Source organism: Punica granatum, chromosome 7, assembly GCF_007655135.1.
Source record: "Punica granatum isolate Tunisia-2019 chromosome 7, ASM765513v2, whole genome shotgun sequence".
Lineage (NCBI taxonomy): Eukaryota > Viridiplantae > Streptophyta > Magnoliopsida > Myrtales > Lythraceae > Punica > Punica granatum.
In genome coordinates, this window is record NC_045133.1 from 15,082,488 (window position 1) to 15,103,205 (window position 20,718).

The 20,718-nt window shown below is 37.5% G+C and overlaps 3 protein-coding genes and 1 long non-coding RNA gene across 5 annotated transcripts; 2 read left to right on the forward strand and 2 right to left on the reverse strand.

The window, feature by feature from the left end:
- Positions 1–3,007: 3,007 nt before the first annotated feature.
- Positions 3,008–4,388, forward strand: LOC116213087 (xyloglucan endotransglucosylase/hydrolase 2). Its single transcript, XM_031547898.1, has 3 exons — positions 3,008–3,348; positions 3,465–3,658; positions 3,875–4,388. Exons 1-3 carry the CDS (start codon positions 3,079–3,081, stop codon positions 4,251–4,253), a joined length of 843 nt encoding a protein of 280 aa, XP_031403758.1. The 5' UTR covers positions 3,008–3,078; the 3' UTR covers positions 4,254–4,388.
- Positions 4,389–4,697: 309 nt separating this feature from the next.
- Positions 4,698–8,208, reverse strand: LOC116212940. Its single transcript, XM_031547702.1, has 7 exons — positions 7,726–8,208; positions 7,069–7,174; positions 6,293–6,930; positions 6,092–6,194; positions 5,440–6,005; positions 5,242–5,340; positions 4,698–5,110 (listed from the first exon to the last, which is right to left on the reverse strand). Exons 1-7 carry the CDS (start codon positions 8,167–8,169, stop codon positions 5,051–5,053), a joined length of 2,016 nt encoding a protein of 671 aa, XP_031403562.1. The 5' UTR covers positions 8,170–8,208; the 3' UTR covers positions 4,698–5,050.
- An 852-nt stretch (positions 8,209–9,060) lies between these two features.
- On the forward strand, positions 9,061–10,778 carry LOC116213322. Of its 2 annotated transcripts, none has more exons than XR_004158061.1 (3): positions 9,061–9,346; positions 9,542–9,802; positions 10,042–10,778. It is a non-coding gene; the product is annotated as an uncharacterized LOC116213322 (long non-coding RNA). The 2 variants fall into 2 exon arrangements; XR_004158062.1 differs by having other exon boundaries at positions 9,062–9,802; positions 10,042–10,381; positions 10,545–10,778.
- Positions 10,779–12,847: 2,069 nt separating this feature from the next.
- On the reverse strand, positions 12,848–17,839 carry LOC116212765 (crocetin glucosyltransferase, chloroplastic-like). Its single transcript, XM_031547444.1, has 2 exons — positions 16,970–17,839; positions 12,848–13,647 (listed from the first exon to the last, which is right to left on the reverse strand). Exons 1-2 carry the CDS (start codon positions 17,805–17,807, stop codon positions 12,986–12,988), a joined length of 1,500 nt encoding a protein of 499 aa, XP_031403304.1. The 5' UTR covers positions 17,808–17,839; the 3' UTR covers positions 12,848–12,985.
- Positions 17,840–20,718: the final 2,879 nt, after the last annotated feature.

Below are 20,718 nucleotides of genomic sequence, written 5' to 3' on the forward strand. Positions count from 1 at the left end.
AACCTGTTAAGACAATAGACGTTTCGAAACTATAAATCGTTATGAAATAATAATAAAACAAACATTTATGTGATAAAATGGCTAACTTGGTTGAGAGAAATATAAAACAATAAAGTGTAAAAAATGAGTAATGAATAGAAAGATCCGATTTATGTATATAGTGAAAATGCGCAATCAAACGTCATGAGCAAAAAAGATGCAAGGAAAAGTCACGAGAGTTTATGAGTATTTTTGGAATATCGAAAATTAGAGAAACTTGTCTTACTTTTATATATAATATAGATATAAATAATTAAAAAACTAATTATTCAAAAATCATGAGTTTTGAAATATTATAAAATTATATATTTTAATATCTTATGTATGTAAAAATATATCAAATTTTATATTAGTATATTAGAGTGAATTAATTATAGATTTAATTTATAATTCAAATTAAACATAAATTTCATATTATAATAAAAAGCTAATTATATTGTTAAAGGTCTAATTGAAGCATTACATGTGAAATTACGCGAAGAAATTTCAGAATTTTCCTTCGGTTACAAGAAACTTCAGAATTTTTTGTTATAGAATATACATACATAGATATATAGATATTTAGCTAATAGTGATATAGACAGTGGTGATATTGGATATCATCTTCACAGCTGTCAAGTCCTACGTGGACATATGAGAAGGCCAGCTATGACAGCTGACAGCCTCATCACAAAATTTTGGGACAGTTTGAAGTATTGACACAATCCACGTATGTAATTCATTGGGAAAAATCTAATAATTAGTTTGAATTACTATTCAAACCATGCATCTAAGACATCACTTTATCGGCCAAAAAGTGGAGAGAAAAAAGCAAATGGCACATGGCATTCTTCCTAATTGTTCGTGAGTCGGGTTTCATGCATGCAAATTGAATATTGAACCTCGAAAACAAGAAGTTGGGATGCAATATCCAAGAGAACCTGATAATCGACAAAGGCTAAAACCAAAATCCATATACTCCACCTAAAGAATTAATTCACCGCATTCAATTCTAATTTCCAAACTGCGTATTAGCATTCTTCTAGAGCAACAGCTCTGCGTTTATAGCTTTAGTATAGCTAGTTTGTGCTCAATTTGTAAGCTAACAGTCCTCGGACAGAATTGTATCACTTACAAGGTTACTTATGTTGACAAATTAATGTATGGTTGGTTCGGCTAAAGCATGACCATCTAAAATAGTAATTTGAAAATCACACACACACACATACATATGTTCAACATGGTCGGAAAGACAAATATACTGAATATATACATATATGTATATATATATATATATTTAGTTCATCCGGTTCCATTCCTCACCTGGTTGTCACTCACCACCAATTCTTCCAATCATGCTAAAGTCGGTTGGATGACGCCCGTACTTTTTATTAGTTCCTTGGGGAGATAAATTATATCATTTATAGAATGTTTACATATTTGGAAAAAAAAAAGAATTTGGTGTTTGATGCTCTTCTCACCTTGGGATAGTTCAGGTTCAAGGTTCAATTTTTATAGGTGAAACTTTTTTATATTTATTCTTACATCTCTTACTTAGTCTCCCTTTCAACAGAAAAAAAGAAGAAGAAGAAAAATGCTACGTCTGATTAAATCAAAAGATTACAAGTTTAACATTTGATGAAATTACGTGTACTCATTTATTAGCTATATATAGGTCGTGCGCTTCCTTGGTTAAAAAAGAAAAACATAAAAATCCAAAAGAAATGCCCATAGTTACAGAGTCTATAATAAGCAATTCCCAGACAAAGATTTTTCAGATTCTTTTTTGAATGATTTTTTGTTCCTATGTGTGCAAAGCTGGCACCAGCTTCTTATTCAATTGTTTGATTAATGCTCACGCGTCTGCTTTTCCTCTGCCTCATCATCATGCCACGGCCATCTCCTTTCTCCGCACAATTAATTAAAGCTTCCGCTCTTCCCCTCCCTTTGCATTTATAATTTCATGGAAAATTTATGCCTCTACCTTCCGTTATATATAGGAACCTGTCCCGCAAAGGGTAAATAATTAATAGACGTATCCGCACGCTCTTATTTTAAATTTAAATTACGTATATTTATGTATACACGTATATGTCTGTTGTGAATTGAAATTAATACACTTGACAGGGGGTTTTATGACTAGATAAAGTAAGTTGTAAGGTTATCTGAGAAATTTTACGATAAACTTAATCTGCGCTAGCCCATAACCAGATATAACTTATGGAAAATTGGATTTGTTTGTATGGTTACGAGAGAGGTTTATGATCATAATAGGGGATGCAGACAATTATTATGACAAAGTTATGGCATTGTAGTTCAGAGTAACCCGATTGAAATTAGAAAATTCCTACACTTTTGCCTCCATTTCTAGAATAACAAAACAAAATTAGGTTTGTGTCACCAACTGCGATAATTAAAAATATATTATGAAGGAGCTAAACATGCCTCCTAATCCGGATTGGCTTCTGATATGCTTTTTTATTGTTAATTAGGAGATTAAAAACTCCATGATTCTTCAAATATGGCACCTTTCAATGGCTTAACTACTTCATAGTCGGTCACTCGAATATGAAGCGAATAACAGTTACAATTTTTGAAAATTCTCGTTTTATTTTCTTTTTCGAAGATCAAACCACTACATGTTTCATCAAACACTGCACCAGTATCATTGGTATGCAAGAGGTAACAAGAATTTCATACTGAAAAGATATGAAGGGTTTGACAAGTTTATAAGATCAACAACCGCCATTTCTCTCAAGAGTTGCGCTCAACGCGGATAATACCTTGTTTGGTGGAACCTGTGGGATTGCTGACCTTGGGCCCATGCTACCATCAATCATGATGTGGTGCACCCCTCCATTCTTAAAAATTCCTCTGAGCATTTAGTAACTTTTTTTTTTTTGGCTCCCAAAAGAAAAATTATATGTTTAGCTTTCTCTCACGCTCAATCCCTGCACATATAAATACCTCTATAACCCCATCAACAATTTCATACAATCAACACATCTCTTCCCCCTCCCCCCCAAAAAAAAATTCCCCACCATACACACGCAAGGAGCAATGGCCTTCGCAAATAATGGAGGTTTATGTGTACTAGTTCTGAGTGCCCTAATGGTGGCCTGTACGGCAGGAAACTTCTACCAGGATTTCGACTTAACATGGGGTGATCATCGGGCAAAGATATACAATGGAGGACAGCTTCTTTCTTTGTCTCTCGACAAAGTCTCTGGTTCGGGTTTCAGGTCAAAGAAAGAATACCTGTTTGGTAGGATCGATATGCAGCTTAAGCTCGTAGCTGGAAACTCGGCTGGAACCGTGACTGCTTATTATGTACATCTTTTTGTTATTTCAACATTCACTTCCTAGAAAAGTAGCAGTTTTATTTTATCAATGCAAATTTAATGACTTATTCTCGATTACTTATGTTACATACATACATTTTGCAGTTATCATCTGAAGGGCCCATGCATGATGAGATCGACTTCGAGTTCCTCGGGAACCTGAGCGGCGACCCCTATATCCTTCACACCAATGTCTTCACTCAAGGGAAAGGAAACAGAGAACAGCAGTTTTACTTGTGGTTTGACCCCACCAGAAACTTCCACACTTACTCCATCATTTGGAACCCCCAACACATAGTGTAAGTCTCCTTTCCATTTTTATACCGTAATAATGAAACAATACGCATGGCAGCACGACTCCGACTCATATCGCCCTTTAAAAGTCCAAATATTTTCGCTGGCATGCGGATCATTTTCACTCCGAGTCCATTACATTTCTTTTTTCTGTTCCTTTTTCCATATACATGATGGGACCATTCCATAACAACTGATGAATCCACCCGATTGGTATGCAGCTTCTTGGTGGACAATATCCCTATTAGAGAGTTCAGGAATGCAGAGTCCATTGGAGTCCCATTCCCGAAGAACCAGCCTATGAGGATCTACTCCAGCCTCTGGAACGCCGACGACTGGGCCACAAGAGGCGGCCTAGTTAAAACCGACTGGTCCAAGGCCCCATTCACAGCCTACTACCGGAACTTCAATGCCATTCCATCTTCCTCGAACTCATTATCGAATAGCGCTCGCCAAATGGCAACAGCTGGCCAGCTCGACACCACTAGCAGGAGGTGGCTCCGGTGGGTCCAGAAGTACTTCATGACTTACAACTACTGCACCGACCTCAAGAGGTTTCCTGGGGGCCTTCCTCCCGAGTGCAGACAATCAAGATTCTGATGGATGGTCATTGAAGGAGTCTGTTATTCTTTGTTCATGGGTTCCTCTGTTTTACATTTCGATTACCTTGTCTTGATTGGATTGCTCATTACCTTAGATGCCTCAAATAAAGTAAATATGTTCTCATTTGCTTCACCCTGTCATTGTACTGTTCGATTTACATTCTGTATATTGCTCTGTTTACTACAATAAAATTTCCTTTTATTTTCTTCTAATTTCACTTGGACTAACTCGGATTACTTATTATGGGTACTTATTTTAGGACCAAACCACCCAGAAAGTCAGTTTCCATTCTGGCTGATAGGATCAGCTGATCTCGTCAGGTCCAATACGATGAGTTAGATCAAGTTCACATAATCTCTATGATCGACTTAACCTGTCAAATCAAAGTGCTGTCTAGTTCTTTGCCAGTATAAGTGGCCTGCAATTATCGAGGTTCAAACATTGGGGAGAAGATCACTTCTATCTGAACCAATGAAACAGGGAACAATTCATAGGTAGGCACAAAGGGATACATGCTATACTCAGCTGCAAACCACTCTAACCATGTAAGAGACACAAAGTTCTCTAAGCAAAAGAAGGGGCACACCAAGTTAAGGTTCTCGAATACTATATATGTTCTGATTGGCTTCTTCAATCATCTCTCAGAAGCGAAATGCTCTTTCCATACATATCTTCCTACCCTTCGTGTTTCAGTGCAACCCCAAGCAAAGAGCATCATAATCTCTGCCATTAATCGTTGTTTTACATTCCAAGGTTGTCCCAAAAAGTATTAGCAGCACTGTCGTTGAAAAGTCTCATTGGAATAAATCTTCAGCAGTAAGTTTGCCAAACATAACCCTCGGTCGGTGCAAGCACTGTCATAAATGGGAGATAGAGGCATAAAAGTTCATCATATGAACGATTTGGAAGACTGACAAGGAGTAAATCGATATCTCCGGGAAAAATGCTTAATTTATGAACATTAAGGATCTCTAGATGTGCTTACTTTGACTCTGCAGTGCATGTTGAGGTCCTCATTCATTTCCCTAAGTCGGTCTTTTGCTATACCTTCTGCCTCAGATGCTTTCCTGCATGCTTCTAGCACCTACATAAGAGTAGACAAGTTGCTGAATTAAAAAAACCTTTCACAAAAGAAACTGTTCCAACATAATCTTTCCGTAAAAGCCAGTTGTCTAGCACTCACCAAATTATCCGGTGTAGTAGCAGAACCATTTATTCTCTCCAACATATCTCGTAGGTGAGACAACTCCTTCATCAAATCAAGAGCTAATTCTTCAGCATCTTTCACCTGGTTCCTCGAAAACTCAAATGCCCGTTCGGCATTTAGACGGAAAGAAGTGCAGTTCAAGCAAGGACAGAGCCCTCTGCAACCTCGGGGATTCCTCTTGAGAATCCCTCTCTGTGAATTCGTACAAGGGATCCCAATATGAGCAGAAGCTCCATTCTGGTATGTGTCTTCAAGAAGTAACCTACCTCCTTTGTTCATCTCTGTATGAAGTTCATTGATCACCTTCTTGTTTTCAGGAGAAGCTACTGACACGCCTTCTGAACCTTTAGTAATAAATTCATCATTCCCATCTCCATCAATTTGCGAAGAAGCACAGGGAAGTGTAGAGACTAGAGCAATCGGAGAATGCTCATTCAGAACATCAGCTGGTGGTTTGAGACCGTATGACGATTCTGTTGCTGATTGTATGTGCTTTTGGCTAGAATCAACAGCTTTCAGAGGGCACGTGTTTCTCGTAGTGCCTGTTGAACGGAGTTTTAGCTTCAAACTATATATTGCGAATGGCAATGAATTCATACTGAGACAAAAGCTACAACAAGTCACTTACACTGATCATCTTTTTCGATTTCCATCAGATATGGAAGCAATCTCCTGTAGCTGAATGTATTAGGGCTCTTTAAGAGCTTCGAGCGTGACTGTGGATTTAATACCTATCCAAACAGCAATAAGAAAACCGGAATTAGTGAAAAAGCAGGAACCAAATACATTATGGCTCAAGAGTATGTCGCTAAGGTAAATTGATCCTTACTGTTTTGCTCTTGGTAGGAGATCTTATACCATCCTCCGGACTGCTGGTCTTAATTTTACTGATGGAGCCATTTGGTGAATTATTCATCAGACCACGTGCTTTCTCGGAAACAGGACGTATAGCATTCTGCTCAGCCGTACTCGTCGTATACTTTGAACTATCTTGACTATCAATTCCATAATCACAGCTCATGGAACATGCCTGTTTCCTAAGAGATGCTTTGTCATCTACTTCCTGGTCGAAATCCACTGGAATAACCTTCTCAGCTTTCTCCGACACTTTACCCTCATCAGAACAATCTTCAATACCGCTATGAATGCATTTCCTCGTATCTGGTTTCACTGGGGATTGATCATGAATTGAGGTATTACCAATTATATTACCATCTTCACATGAAGTTCCGGTATCACCCAAGACCTCATTTGCCGGAGCAGAAGTAACACCGTCCAGAGAAAGATCCTTCATTAGACCCGAAGCTATTGGTGGTTCCATGGCTGAAGACGGAGCCAATGTTTGGGAATGGTCTTGGCTAGATTCATCCGTTGGAATATCTCTACAGTTAGAGTCAGAAACCTGTTGGAGCAGCTTTCCTTCATTGCTCTTTTCGGGTTTCTGCCTCTGGCATGTCCGAATAATGCCTGACCAAAGTGAATAAAAATTTCAGCCTCATATTAAGATTGGAACTTGGAATTAGGACCATTTGACTGGAAGAAGATATTCCGGATATCATGGAAGTAGCTGTAATACAAGAGAGCAGAAGCGCAATGAGATTTTACCAGATTCATCCTCCTTAGCTATGTCCATCAAATATGGAAGCAATCTCCGGTAGCTCAATGAGCTGGGGGGTTTGAACAGCCTCCCACGAACCCACAAAGGCCGACCCTATCGAAGAAGAAAACCATTTCATTCTCCCTAACATGGTCTAGTCGTCAAATAGAGAAGCAGAAAGCAGGGGAAAATAAAAATTTAAATCAGTCAAGTCGAGACGTTTGCTCCCAACTATTCTATGGGCATCACGAAGTCGGGCAAAGGATCGGATATTTAACAAAAGAGCTCAATTCAAGCAAAAGCCCATACAACTTCAAGCTCACTTCATCATCATCATCATATGTACAGAGACCGAACATAATCGGTTCTCCTACTACTGCTATAGAATTAGTTAAATCCCTCCCAGAATCAGTCAAGTGGAGATGTATGCTCCCAACTATTCTATGGGCATCACAAAGTCGGGCAAAGGATCAAATATTTAAAAATAGAGCTCAATTCAAGCAAAAGCCCATCGAACGTCATGCCCACTGCATCATCATCATCATCATCAGACGTATGGAGATTAAACATAATCGGTTCTCCTACCACTGCTCTAGAATCAGTTAAATCCCACGCAGAATCATCCCATTGAAAAATGGCTCAAAAAAAAAAGAAGAAAAACTCACAGATCGGTTCTCCGGGTGACTTGTTATGCTGCTCATGTTCGACTGCTTGGGTGAAACCCGATCTGCATTACGCGGCGGATCATGCCCCGAACGATGAAACATTTCAACAGCTTCAGGAGGAGTTGTCTGGCCAAAATCTTCGACCGGATCCGGTTCAGCCACCCGTTCACTCCCCTTACTGCTACCAACATCAGAGGAACAGGGATTTCTTCTGATCTTTCTGGTCTCCGCCGGCAGTCCTCCTCCATGTCCCGGGTTCTGGATCTTATTTGGGGTGGGAGAGAAGACTCGGCGAGTTGGAAGAACTTTAATGAGGACGCGAAAGCCAGACGGGTGGTCGCCTCTTTCTTCATCAGCGTGGAAGCAATTAGAGTTGTTGCCGCTGAAGAACAGTTTGGAGGAGGGGGCGGAGGGCTGCTTCCGCTTGTAGGGGTTCGTTTCCATGGCTGCACAGAGAGAGAGAGGAGGTAGGAAATGGCGGGGATTGAGTCAGTGACTGAAGAAGATTAGATTTATGGCGGGAGGGGAAAGAGGGAAAGTGTTATTGGCGGGAAGGAACGGACGGCCAGGATTGTTTCCAAGCCAAGCATATTTATTTATTTTTTTAATATATATTTATGTAATTATTATGTTAAAGAAAAAAAGAAATAAATTCTTAGTGCGGCCCAGAGTCAAGCCCAAGCCCACTCGTTTGAGGGGGAAGGATCAAGCCCATGCCCAACTCGAGCTAATGCCCATGCAGTGGGAATTATTCTGACATAATATATCTCGATTCCCGAGAAAATTTGAACAGTTCCTTTTAAATTTTTGCATTTTCATAATTAAAAAAAAAAAGGCACACAGTATGTGTAAACAACACGCTCCGCGAGGGCCTAGCAGGATTTTCCTTTTTCCTATTGTTATGTTTAAACTTTTTGTAAAAATATAATTATACTTCATAACTATATATACTTTGATTATTTTATATAAATAGTGGAATGTTTATCAATTTTAATAATGCCAATAACTGTGCAGTCCGTGATAATTTTTGTCAATTTTGATAAGGCCGAAATTAAATAATCAATACATAGATGAGTACAAATGAATATAGATATACGAAGAAAATATATATGAAAAACTATATATTTTATATAACACATAATAAATACTACAAACTACTATAAATTGTGAAAATAAATTCGTGATAGCAAACACGTACCATAATCTAGTTATAAGGAAATGTAAATGATATTCGTACATAGAGGTCATAATCCTGTAATATGAACCATTAATACTAGAAAGTCTTGTATTTATCCAAGACTTTTTGAAAGGGACAAGGTGAGAGCTTTTGAAGCTGACGGCTGAAAAGAGGAGCAGCCCACAGTAGCTCACTGTGGTCCTACTGATGCTGCGAATGGGAGGCCAAAATCGGGTACGTTTCGGTTTTTCGAAAAGCTCAAGGCCACTGCAACGCCCAGTCTCCCATTCGAGAGCTAAATCCTATCGCGTGGACAGCCCGTGTGGATGAGTTCAGACCGAAGAAGGGGCACCACTTGGCAAACATAGTGTTCGTGTGGACGAGCTAGAGGCCGAATGCTTGGATGGCTCATACACAGACATCAACGGGACTTTGCTTCACAAGGTAACTCGAGAATAAACTTTCCTCGTAAATGTTAGTTTCACGTTATCTAAGTCAATGGAGGGTGTTACCAAAGCTCGGGATAGGATTCCGGGTTTGATCCTTGAATGTTTTATCGGTAAAAGTTTTGTCTTATTGGTTATCAACGCTTCCGCTCGCTTAACCCAACACCAACAACAGCTTCTATGATCCATGAAGAGTGCAGAAAAAAAAGTCATTTGCAATATATGGGCGATGAATACTATCAAGATTCTATTATGGTGGAGATAAAGGGGTAAAGACTGAACTAGTGAAAATTCTGACCGTGTTTGCAACCATCGACTTCTTAAGCAACTTCTTCCAAGGAAAAATTCCAAAAGCGATTGGACATCTGAAGGCACTCAGGGCACTCGACTTGCCCCACAGCACTCTGACGGGCATCATCACTTCTTCTTTGGGGAATGTGACTGAACTCAAGTGGTTAGACCTCTTCTCAAACAAGCTTAATGGGAAGAAATAGTTCGATAAGGTTGAATTGTCTGAAATGAATTTCTAGATTCGCAAATTTACCAGCATCGAGTTCATAAAAAAAAATCAAATTCTTGTTGGCAATTATTTGTGCCGCACTCCTAGTCATAGTATGTATATTGTGAAGAAGACTAATCCCTAGAGGTTTGGTTCTTATCTCACTCTCCTGCTTGAATCTCCCGAATAACCAGCTTATAGGATTGATCCCGCAATGTACGCAGTTCAACACATTCAAGCACTCCTTTGACGGGACTCCAGGACTGTGTGGGGGTCCTTTAAAACCATGTGGGAGTGATGCAAGACAAACACACCCCTCAGCTCCCGATGAAGAAGAGGAGGCAGACTCCAGCAGCAGCATTGAATGGAGAGCGGTACCAATAGGCTATGGATGCGACTTGTGCTTGGGATTTCAGCAGGTTATACTATGCTGGAAACCAAGAGACCTAGATGGTTAATGAGAATCGTTGAGCGGAAAGGATGCAGGAAAACAAACAGGCTAAAGAGAACTGTCGCTCCAAGAAATCATGCCAGGTACTTTTATTATGAAAGATTTTCCATTAATGAGATGCATGTCTGAAAGCATGTCTATGTCATCATCCATACTTGATTATAAGGGGCATTCATTTTGTTTAACCTCGAAAACTTTCTGATAATTGTGAAATGTTCAATATTCATGATGTTACTCTTTCTCAAGAGGTGCACTAGAAGTCGATGAGATGGGGGACAAGGCAAACAAATGGTGCAGGACTGACATTCAATTATGATAAAACAAAGCATTACTTCTCTGTTTTGTGGATGCTCTTGTTCATTAACATGTGGTTTTTGGTGTTTATTGTAGATCCTATCAGGAAGATGAGCAGTTATTTTGATTATCAGTAAAACTTTCGTCTTCCTGCTGTCAAAAGAACATAACTATATATAGTATGGAATTTTATATTTCATGTGTCGTTTTCAATCCGACAGCGCAAGATCTCTCTGCAAAGATTGAAGTTTTACGAGATTAATTGCCATGGTTACCCCCATATACGATTAGCTCATGACAATCAGGAATCTCTCGTTTCCACAAAATCAAACCATATGATCCACTACAACCAGCCGTCCGTCCATTTAAGGCTGCAATAAAATTTGGGGAATCAAATCTACAAAACTTGAAGGTTCCTATGTATCAACACAACAGGACACGGATACTGTCTTTCCAACAAATGTAGTCATACTAAAAGCTGTGTTTTGACATTGCAACACTAACAAAGAGCCAAGCAAATCGTAACCAAGGGCTACAAAAAACCATCTCGAAGTAGCAACCGGATACTGCTAAAGCAGCCCTTGACTGTGCCCCGGGCTAATTTCAAGATTTTAGTTCTCTCCACAGACTGCCAAAAGCCGTATATATGAACTCAAGTAGAAATCGTTTTCCATCACAGCCAGAAAAACTTCAAAATGCTGTAACTTTCAAACCATTCAACAAAAATGAGTTGGTGATCAACGGAGTCTAAGCATATTTTGATCTGAAAACACCTTTACAAGAAGCTGCCATTAATGAACCTCCAACAAAACTCTCTCTTTAAGTCTAGAAATCGTTTAACCATGAATGGCGTTGAAAATCCTTAAATGGATGCTGGCGAGCCCATTGTGGTGATGTTCATGTCCCAATACAGCTCAACTCCCATCTCTTACTGAGAGTCATCCTTACAACTTCTCTTTCTTTCTCTGTTTCCTCTTCCCTGCTCTGATAGTTGAAGAGAAATCAAATAAGCTTCCAATCTGAGTTTCCCCCAGAAGCAAGGTGACACCTCAAACTAGAAGGATCCAAAAGCTCGGAACTTGATGTCTTGTAAGAAGGATGGTCATAGCAGCCACCCTAAGGTGTTGCCTGAGGAGTAAGGACGGCGGTATCGCAAGATCATTCCTATACTAGATTCTCATGTATGCTCAACGGATAAGAAATTATTGGAAACAAAAAAAGGAAAAAAAAAAAACAGAGAATGGATACCCCTTCAGGAATGTATCGCTCTAGCACCCTGAGCTGGCCTCACTCTTGTTATATACTATGTAGTTTTATATTTAACCCAAAATAAGCCTTGTAGACCATGGAGGGCGTGTCCCATGCAATACCTACATGTACAATCATCAATTATATCTGCAAATCGACCAATTGGCATTCAATGGTTCGAGGAAATAACCACGCCATCCTTAACCCCCAATTGACCTACATGACATTTAATTTCAGCTACAATAAGCCTAGATCAAAAGGAGCACATGATCCTTCTAGTACGTGCTGATTGATGGCCGATGACTTAGAGGCTCTGCCCGTAATATCAACATTTCAACCGCGGTGGCCACCGAATGATGGCGTATGTTCTCTTATTGGTCTGGAAGTTTCCTGGACTTGGGGCTTTAGACGGCTGAACTTGAAAATCGACTCGGCTGTGATTCAGAAGCTGGTGGATTGAGTAGGAGACCTACGCTCCTTTCAAAGCTCCTCTGGTTCAATATAAAGCAGATTCTTGCGGAGGATTGGCAAGTTGAGGTACTTCATATTTATCGGGAGAGGGAAAAACGTGCGCTATGCGTTACATTTCCAGCAGGGTATGCATTTACGGGACATTCCGCCTTCGGGTCCTAGACCACTTATCTTAGGCAATTCTGTTGGAATTCTTTATCCCGCTTCTGTACTTTTTAATTCCTCTAAGCCTAGGACCTGTCCCCTTACTAAAAAAAAAAACAAAAATTAGTTATTCTCTGACATAGCATTGTAAATTCGTAATGCACGCTTGCGTCACTTCATAATTTCAAAGAACCCAAATGTAAATTCCTCGTAAGTCAGGTGTATCTTCCTCAGTAAAATGTATTGAATCCAGAGATTATTCATTGAGTATTACGCATTCACTTTGGATGAGTAACAAACCAATTAGAATATTTATAAATGAGAGTTTGTGAATCAGTTGAGGGGTCGATTTTCTATTTTCAAGTATTCTGATTAAGTGTTACATATTTAAGTGACTGAGTAATACTCACTGAATATTTGCTTATTGAACCTGTAATTACGAAAAATAAAAAAAAACAATAAAATTAAAAATTCAACGTAAAAAAAAAAATGTAAGAGAAGATAAAGGAAGCACTTGAGGCATATGCACATCAAATATGAGAACCTCGACTAACATCTTCCATGAAAGCCTTCAGATTCATACAAGAGGAGCCACCTTCCTTGACAGCCTCCCTAGCCAACTCCTTCCACCGCAAGGCATTTCCTTTCATCTCCTTCCTCCTCTCCCCGAGAACAACTTCCAAGCACCTCTTTATCTCGTTGGAATCTACTATTCCTTCCTCGTTCGCCTTGACCCTCGTCCCGGTACCCCACACATTCTCAAGCAACATTGCGTTCGTTCCCTGATCCGTCCACTGGGGGAATGCCACAACCGGCACACCGCAGACGAGGCTTTCAAGCGTAGAGTTCCACCCGCAGTGCGTGATAAAGCACCCTAGCGATGGGTGGGAAAGCACTTCGAGCTGGGAACACCATGGAATTATCATGCCTTGTTTTTCGAGCTCCTCTCTGCAGCTGAGCTCTTCTTCTTCTTCTGGTGCTTTTACTTGTTCTTCTTCTGTCGACTTTTCTTTTCCTTCAGCTCCTTTCTCCTTCTCTCTTACCACCCATAAGAATGGCCTGCTGCTTGCCAATAGCCCGCATGCGAGTTCTTCGGTCTGTCTCTTCGATATCTCTGCGAGGGTTCCAAATGAGATGTAGATAACTGAACCTTCGTCCTGCGAGTCCAGCCATTTCTTGCAGTCCTTCGTGCCTGTAATATATTTGAAAATTTACCCTTGGAATCATGCCTATAGGATCAATATTAATTTTGTTTAATGCAGCGATATCATTTCTAATTAAGTATATAATATCATTGAAGGCCAAATTGGGACCAAACAAATTAAATCACGTAATCAAAGATGGTGTAGTACAGTAGTACATACGTTTGCCTGATAACCAAGATGTACTAGATTTAATACATGTAAAATTATCTGTGTCACTTATTAGCTATTAAAATTTTTATTTCATTGTACTAAATCCATAGACCACACTTATAATAAATAATAATAATAATAATAATAATAATAATAATCGCACAATTCACAGGGCGAGTTTATCAGCTCAAGCTGTCTCGTGAATGCTAGTAGGTAACTGTCTGCATCAAATCTAGAAACAAGCTGGTGAATCAGTCACACCTTTAATTTTTTCTTTGGTTTTTTTTTCCCCTCCTAGGGTTACAGTCACGCCTTTAGCTTGGACCTAAGATTGAAATAACAAGGAGGAGGACGTTTCACAAGAAAATGGACCAATATTTTGATGATTTTTTTTTATGAATAGAAAAAGGACCGATAATTAAAGAAAATAAGGACAAAACATATATGCCACGTGGGATTTGACTATTAGTTGTTGGTAACTAGTCCTCGGAAGAATAATCCCCAAATAAATCACCTTATTTTCTTGTAAAACCATGGAATAGGTGAGGATGACTACACAAGTTGATAAGTGGTCCAATAGAGGTTTTTCTTTTTTTGCGACTTTACTGTCAGTGGCGAATCCAAGGACCGAGATGGTTAGCGGGTGTTAGACGAGTCTTCTACTTAGCCTTAGTAGCGTATTTTTTCAGTAACATACGCCTCCCATATTAACATATAAATTCAGTTGATAATTAAAATTTTCAACTTTTGTTGAAATTAAAAATAATCGAAACATCTTAAATTCCTTTTTGAGATTTCATTTTTCGAAATCTTCGAATTTGCCTAATCATCAAGATTATCCAATAAATATTTTTAAATGAGTAATGAAATAATCGTCCATTAAATTTACTTAAAATTCACGTGCATTAGAAAGATCCCTCCACCATTGTATATAATGCAAGATAAACGGAGAAAAGCTCTTTTTCATTTTTTCGCTCAAAAAAAGTGGTGAATGGAGGGAAGAAAAACTTTGATGAGATGACATGGTTATAAGAGATGATGTGTGGTGCATGTGCGAGAGGTGAAAACTTCGATGGATGACCGGAAACCTAATTAAGAGACGAGATGACAAAACTTGATTTAAGAATATATATATATATATATATATATATATATAGAATTAGAGCTTGAAATTTGAGGTCAGGAAGGGATTTTAAGAGTGCGTTTGGTTTCAGAGTTAAAGTAACTTTGATTTTGATTTTGATTTTAATTTTGATTTTGATTTTGATTGTGGAAAATGACAAATGAGATGGTATTATAAATTTGACTTGGAAAACGTGTGTTTTTGTTGTGTAATGGATAGAATTAAAATCAAAATCATGATTCTAAAATCTCACTCTCAATCCAAATGCAGTCTAAGTGTCTGTAATTTACTTTTTATATCGAATGAATAAATATATACGTCCAAATCGCTTATAAAAGAAAAAAAAAATAGTTTCAAGTTTCAAAAGAGAATTAAGGGATTTTTTTTTGTTTTTAACCCTATAATTTAATATTTTCATATTTGTGTTAGAGAGAAGATAACTGGGTCAAAAATCTTATTTTACACCTTACTTATCTTGCATATTCAAAACAAAGATAGCTAGAATTTAAGAAAATAAATGCATTTTTTAGTATTTGTTGTTAATTTTATAAAATCAAGTGGGTCGCTTGATCCCACCATAGAAAATCAGCCCTTGTTTAAGATGACTCAAACTTGAATCATTTCGTGTGCAGCCGCATCATTAAGCCAAACAGGCCAATCCCATTGGCTCAGTATGATATTATGATAAAATCTATATAACATAAGATCTGCGTTCTGCTAAGCCACAGATATCAATTTTACTGGAAGGTTTGCGGCAACTTTATCATCTCATCCTAGTAATTAAGGTAGAAAGGGACAAAAACACCCCCGATCCATTGAATATGTATATAGACCCACTCCATTATTATTATTATGTCAATAAAAGTAAACGTGGAATTTTGTTTTCAAGGAGAAAAATCAACTTACAATTGTTTTTACAGGATGGGTCAATGAAAACTGCTAGAACAATGGCTAGCTATATATACGATTTGCAAATCGTGTGTCTCAAGTAAATTTTGTCTGCATAATGACCAACTAATATTATAGTTATATATAATTAATATTGCAAAATAATCAAGTGAATATAGCTACTTCGTGTAATTTTGTAGAAAATAACTGACATATAATTTATTTTTTTGATGAAAATATTAAGCATCATCTTGCTTATTTATCCAATAAAGATATTCCTAAAAAATTATGAAATGCGACAGTTTTTTTTTTTCGGGTTACAAAAAGCCACGCATATCATTTATAAGCGTAATCACGCGCTTTGCTCTAAACAATTAAATTGACTCCTCTCTGGTTGAACAACAAAACATAAAATTGAATTCTCCTTTGTTCAAACACATCCTCTCGAACTTCTCTTTTGGCATAATAAAATATATACTTCTTGGCACAAGCTAACTCTCGCATGATAACTAAAAAGTTCTATGTTCGATATTCAGTCAGACTACCCGTGCTTCTTTATTAATTAATTAGAGTTTCTATTTTATTGTACTACCCATGAATCTCCCTTATAACAAGAATATATATATATATATATATATATATATATATGTCTATGTTTATACTTGTTACTAAAAGAGTAAAGAAGGAAACTAATCCGAGTAAATTACAACACCAAATTCATTAGCTATGAGGTTTTATTAGTAGGTTTTCAAGTAATCTAACTATATATATAAAAAAAAAAAAGGTTTCTAAGTAATCTTTTCCTTCTCCCCTTCATTATCTGTAATCCCATAGTTATGAGGATCGTTTGCAATGTACTGTGAATGGAAGTTGACAAAGCATAAAAGGAAGGAAAATGAAAAAGAGAGTATGACGCAATGATACATAATTGTCACCTAATAATTAAGAGATTTCACATTTAATTTTTGTTAGTGGAGTTGTGTATTTTTATTTGGATTCTCGATATATTTTTTTTATTAGGTTCACGAGTTTTTTTTTAATCGAAAAAGATAAAAAGAAGGATAATGTTCAACGTTTATTGAGGTGTGGGTTTAATTCTATGTCATGCATGCTACGGGAGGATTTAAAGAAGGTTGCTCGTGACCTACCTTGAAAAAGATCGCCACCGAAGGAAGTGTCCGACGGGTCTTTGCCGTCTAAAAATGCCGAAGGAACTAATGGCCCGATTCCTATCAAATTGTACTTCTCAACGCCTTTTAAGGCCTCTGGCTCAAGTGCATCAAATGTGTTCACTAATATTCTGGGGTTGGGCTCCTTCTGTAGTGCCTCCAACTGTTCCTTAAAACTAGGAAGGGCGAAAGCGTACGTGTTCGTGGGCAAGAGGAAGGAGGGAAGGTCACGGCTGGTCAGCTTCCATGGCAAACCGGGCAGTTCAACCGAACCGTTGGGGTCGTTACTACAGCTCTCTACGATAGTGTCCTTGTAGCCATAGAAGTAGGAGTGGTAGATGGCGAGGACAGTGGCAGGTTGGATCCAAAGAAGTGCGGAGGGAACGTTGAGCTCCCGGGCCACGTCAGCCGCCCAGGGGAGTAGCAGGCTATAGACGAGGCAAGTGAATGGACGACCTTGGTTGGCATGAGAGGCGATAAGGTCCCTTAGGCTCTCGGAGCCTCGACGCTTCAGCTCGGAGAGAAACTGCGGAATATTATCCCCTTGCTTGAACCCGTCATCATAGCCATCAGAGAATGGGGCAAAATGCAGCCCTTGAGAGTCCGGGAGCTTCGACATGCGCCGACTGGCAGAGACAGAGGTGGCAAAGGTGACTCGGGCGCCATTTCGGATGAGCCGCTTGGCGAATTGGAGGCCCGGGTTTATGTGGCCCTGCGCAGGGTATGTTACGAGGAGAAAGTGGCTAGGCTCCATATCTTGTTGCGAAATCTTATTATGGATTAATTTGATAATAGTAGGGTTAAGGATGAGGGGCATGACACGTTCTTCGTAGGTTGTTTATAAATAGAGGATTTCAGTGCGGATGAGATGATGTTCGTGATGACGAAAATCGAGAGGCAGAAAGCTGATTTGCCCGTGTTTTTTGTCATTTAGTCTGTGGAATTTAACTAATTGTCCTTTTCAAAACAATTCTTGGAAATTCTGACATACATATCCTCTTGCACTAGACAAAGCTGGAGGTCGTGGTGTTCTTTGCTTGGCCTATGCAATAATAGGACCAGCTTACGTTCGGTGCCACTTTCTAAATCCAATGATATAGGATTTCTATATACTCGATCGCCCTTTATTTTTCTTTTTTTGGTTACAAGATTAGTCCATTGAGCTGATAATTGGATAGGAAAGACAAAAATTAACTGAACATATTCAAATGACGTGAATTCATTCCCAAAAATCTTGATTTAAAATGACAATACGCTTCTGTACATTAGCCGGCCATTTCTCAATCCAATGGATAAAGGATTTCTTTGTAATCACCTATTATTTTTCTTTTTTGGTTATAAGATAGGTCCATTAACTTAATCATCGGGAGAAAGATGAAATAGCCGAATAATTGGATAGGAAAGAATTTCTATGTAATATTCAATAACTGGTACCACCGTTTCACTAGATGCTTTCTCGATAACTGGAAAGGGAAGAAATAGCTAGCAGGACTTCTTCTTTTTTTCTTTTTTTTTTACGGGGTCACAGACTAGTAAAATGAAATATAAATTTTGATTGTTAATTAAGAGACAGGTCTAGTCCCACCGAATATCGAAACTTGATTATCAGACGAAGGCGTGCATCACTGTGTTATATTCTCTTTCATTTCAATGAGATAAATTTATTTCAAAAAATTTTGATTTCAAGTAAGTATGTGCATCGCCCCAATTGTCGAGATCCTCTGATTTAGTGCTCCATATATTACCATACCTGTCCAAGAATAATGACGTCCTATTTGTATTATGTTCTTGCCTGATAATCGAGGAATACCATATTCAATTCTCGTGGTACAACTAATCGTCGCTTTTTATTAAGATTTTTATTTCATCGTATCAGAAATATAAATCTCCCTTGTAACCAAAAATAGATTCTCAACATAAATGGCAAATAAAACATTTATGATGGAAGCTGATAGGGCCTCTAGCCCCCGTCGATGGAGAAAATTTTAAATGATCCTACCTCAAATAACGTGGTGAGGAAGAACCAATAAAAATTATTTAATGAAGAATAATTATGGCAATTATCTGAGTGATTAGCACCAAGTCTCTAGTTTCATACATTTTGATTGGTGCTTCCTCACGCCACGTGGCGAGGTAGGATCACCCAATAACTTCTCCCTTCGATGGCAATAATTAGGTTGTGTTTGTTTATAAATTAATTAGATAAGTATTTAAAAGTTAGTTACATGAAAAAATAAATTGGAGAAAAAGATAAAGATGAAAGATAATGGTCTCATCTACTTAATCGCTAAGTCAAAAAATTTTGACTTAATGAAATAAGTAATTTTTCACTTGTTGATGCTCTCTTCTCCTCATAAAATATTTTTTCATCATTATCATTCATTCTCTTTCTATATATTTCTTTGTCTAACTAATTAAATCCTTAATTTTTAAGCACTTAATTTATCAAATATCACCTATTGAGCTTGCTGTTTTAGCCCAAGCGAATATAACTACCGCGGCTTGGACAACCACCAACCCCTTTTGGTCATCATAATTAATAACTCTAACATGCGTACACGTGCGGGCCCTTTCGTCTACTGTCCGCTATTTCATTGATCAGACCTTAGCGCATGCCAGCCAGTAAGTCTAAAAAGCGGGACATTGTGCTACAAATATGTAAGTGATAATTCATGAAATTTCACGTTCAAGCCAATAAATGTGAAACGGCAATGTGATAGCAACACATCCTCCGTAAATATAAAGGACTCTTTTTTTTTTTTGTGGTTTGCGACACCTTGTATCCAAAGGCAAATGCATCACTACTAATTCACATTTGAGTTAGGTTGGTTCACAAAAAGATAAAACTCTCATATCGTGAATTTTCTCGATTTATAACATTCGAAACTGAGACCTTGCTCATGGAGAAATTGTATCAAAACCATCCGAACCATTAGTTTGATATATATATATATATAACACATATATATATATTGGGAAAATTAGGAATTAGTCTAATAGAACTGTCATTTTATAGATTGAGTAAAAACAAAGAGAAAATACTTACAGGTCCAAGAAAGGAAAACAGCACTTCACCTAATTGTGTATATACATGAACAATGTTAATATTTATATGTAGTAAAGTTTCCGTTCCAAATCTTATCTCTCTCTCTATATATAAAGTTGTAACCAATACATTAAATAGGGATAGAAAGAAAAATGTCAAAATTATATAAGGGTAAAGTGATAAAATCATTACTAATTTATATGTTAATATACTATATATTATAAAGAAAATATTCAGAAATATATAAAAATATATATATAATCATATATACTTATATAATCTTAAAATTAATTTTAAAAAATGTAAGCAGTATAGCTAATCTTATAAAAGATTAATTAAGTAACAATCTGATCTATATATATATATATATATATATGTTGTATTTCCCATAATCAGTGGGGTTAAAAAGTAATTTTATATATAGTATAAGGTTATAAAGGTAAATGTATAAATAAACAATTATAAATGTATATACAATTAGGACTAAATTAGTAAACGCATATAAATCATTAAATGCTTAATAATTTTAATATTCAAAAGCATATTTTTGATTTAAAATATAAAAAATTATTTTTAAAAAATTCAATTTCTTAAAATAAATATCTATAGAAAAATTTCCAACATAATTAGTAACTAAAAACAAAATCTACTATATACAATAGGTATGTTTAAATAGGGGTTG

Excerpts from the sequence above, each read along its gene's own strand:
- LOC116213087 (XM_031547898.1), top strand. The coding sequence starts at position 3,079 with ATGGCCTTCGCAAATAATGGAGGTTTATGTGTACTAGTTCTGAGTGCC. Across the intron at positions 3,349-3,464 it reads GAACCGTGACTGCTTATTAT|TTATCATCTGAAGGGCCCAT; the intron begins GTACATCTTTTT and ends TACATTTTGCAG. Across the intron at positions 3,659-3,874 it reads TGGAACCCCCAACACATAGT|CTTCTTGGTGGACAATATCC; the intron begins GTAAGTCTCCTT and ends ATTGGTATGCAG.
- LOC116212940 (XM_031547702.1), bottom strand. The coding sequence starts at position 8,169 with ATGGAAACGAACCCCTACAAGCGGAAGCAGCCCTCCGCCCCCTCCTCC. Across the intron at positions 7,175-7,725 it reads GTCACCCGGAGAACCGATCT|GGTCGGCCTTTGTGGGTTCG; the intron begins GTGAGTTTTTCT and ends CTTCTTCGATAG. Across the intron at positions 6,931-7,068 it reads AGCTAAGGAGGATGAATCTG|GCATTATTCGGACATGCCAG; the intron begins GTAAAATCTCAT and ends CACTTTGGTCAG.
- LOC116212765 (XM_031547444.1), bottom strand. The coding sequence starts at position 17,807 with ATGCCCCTCATCCTTAACCCTACTATTATCAAATTAATCCATAATAAG. Across the intron at positions 13,648-16,969 it reads CGGTGGCGATCTTTTTCAAG|GCACGAAGGACTGCAAGAAA; the intron begins GTAGGTCACGAG and ends AATATATTACAG.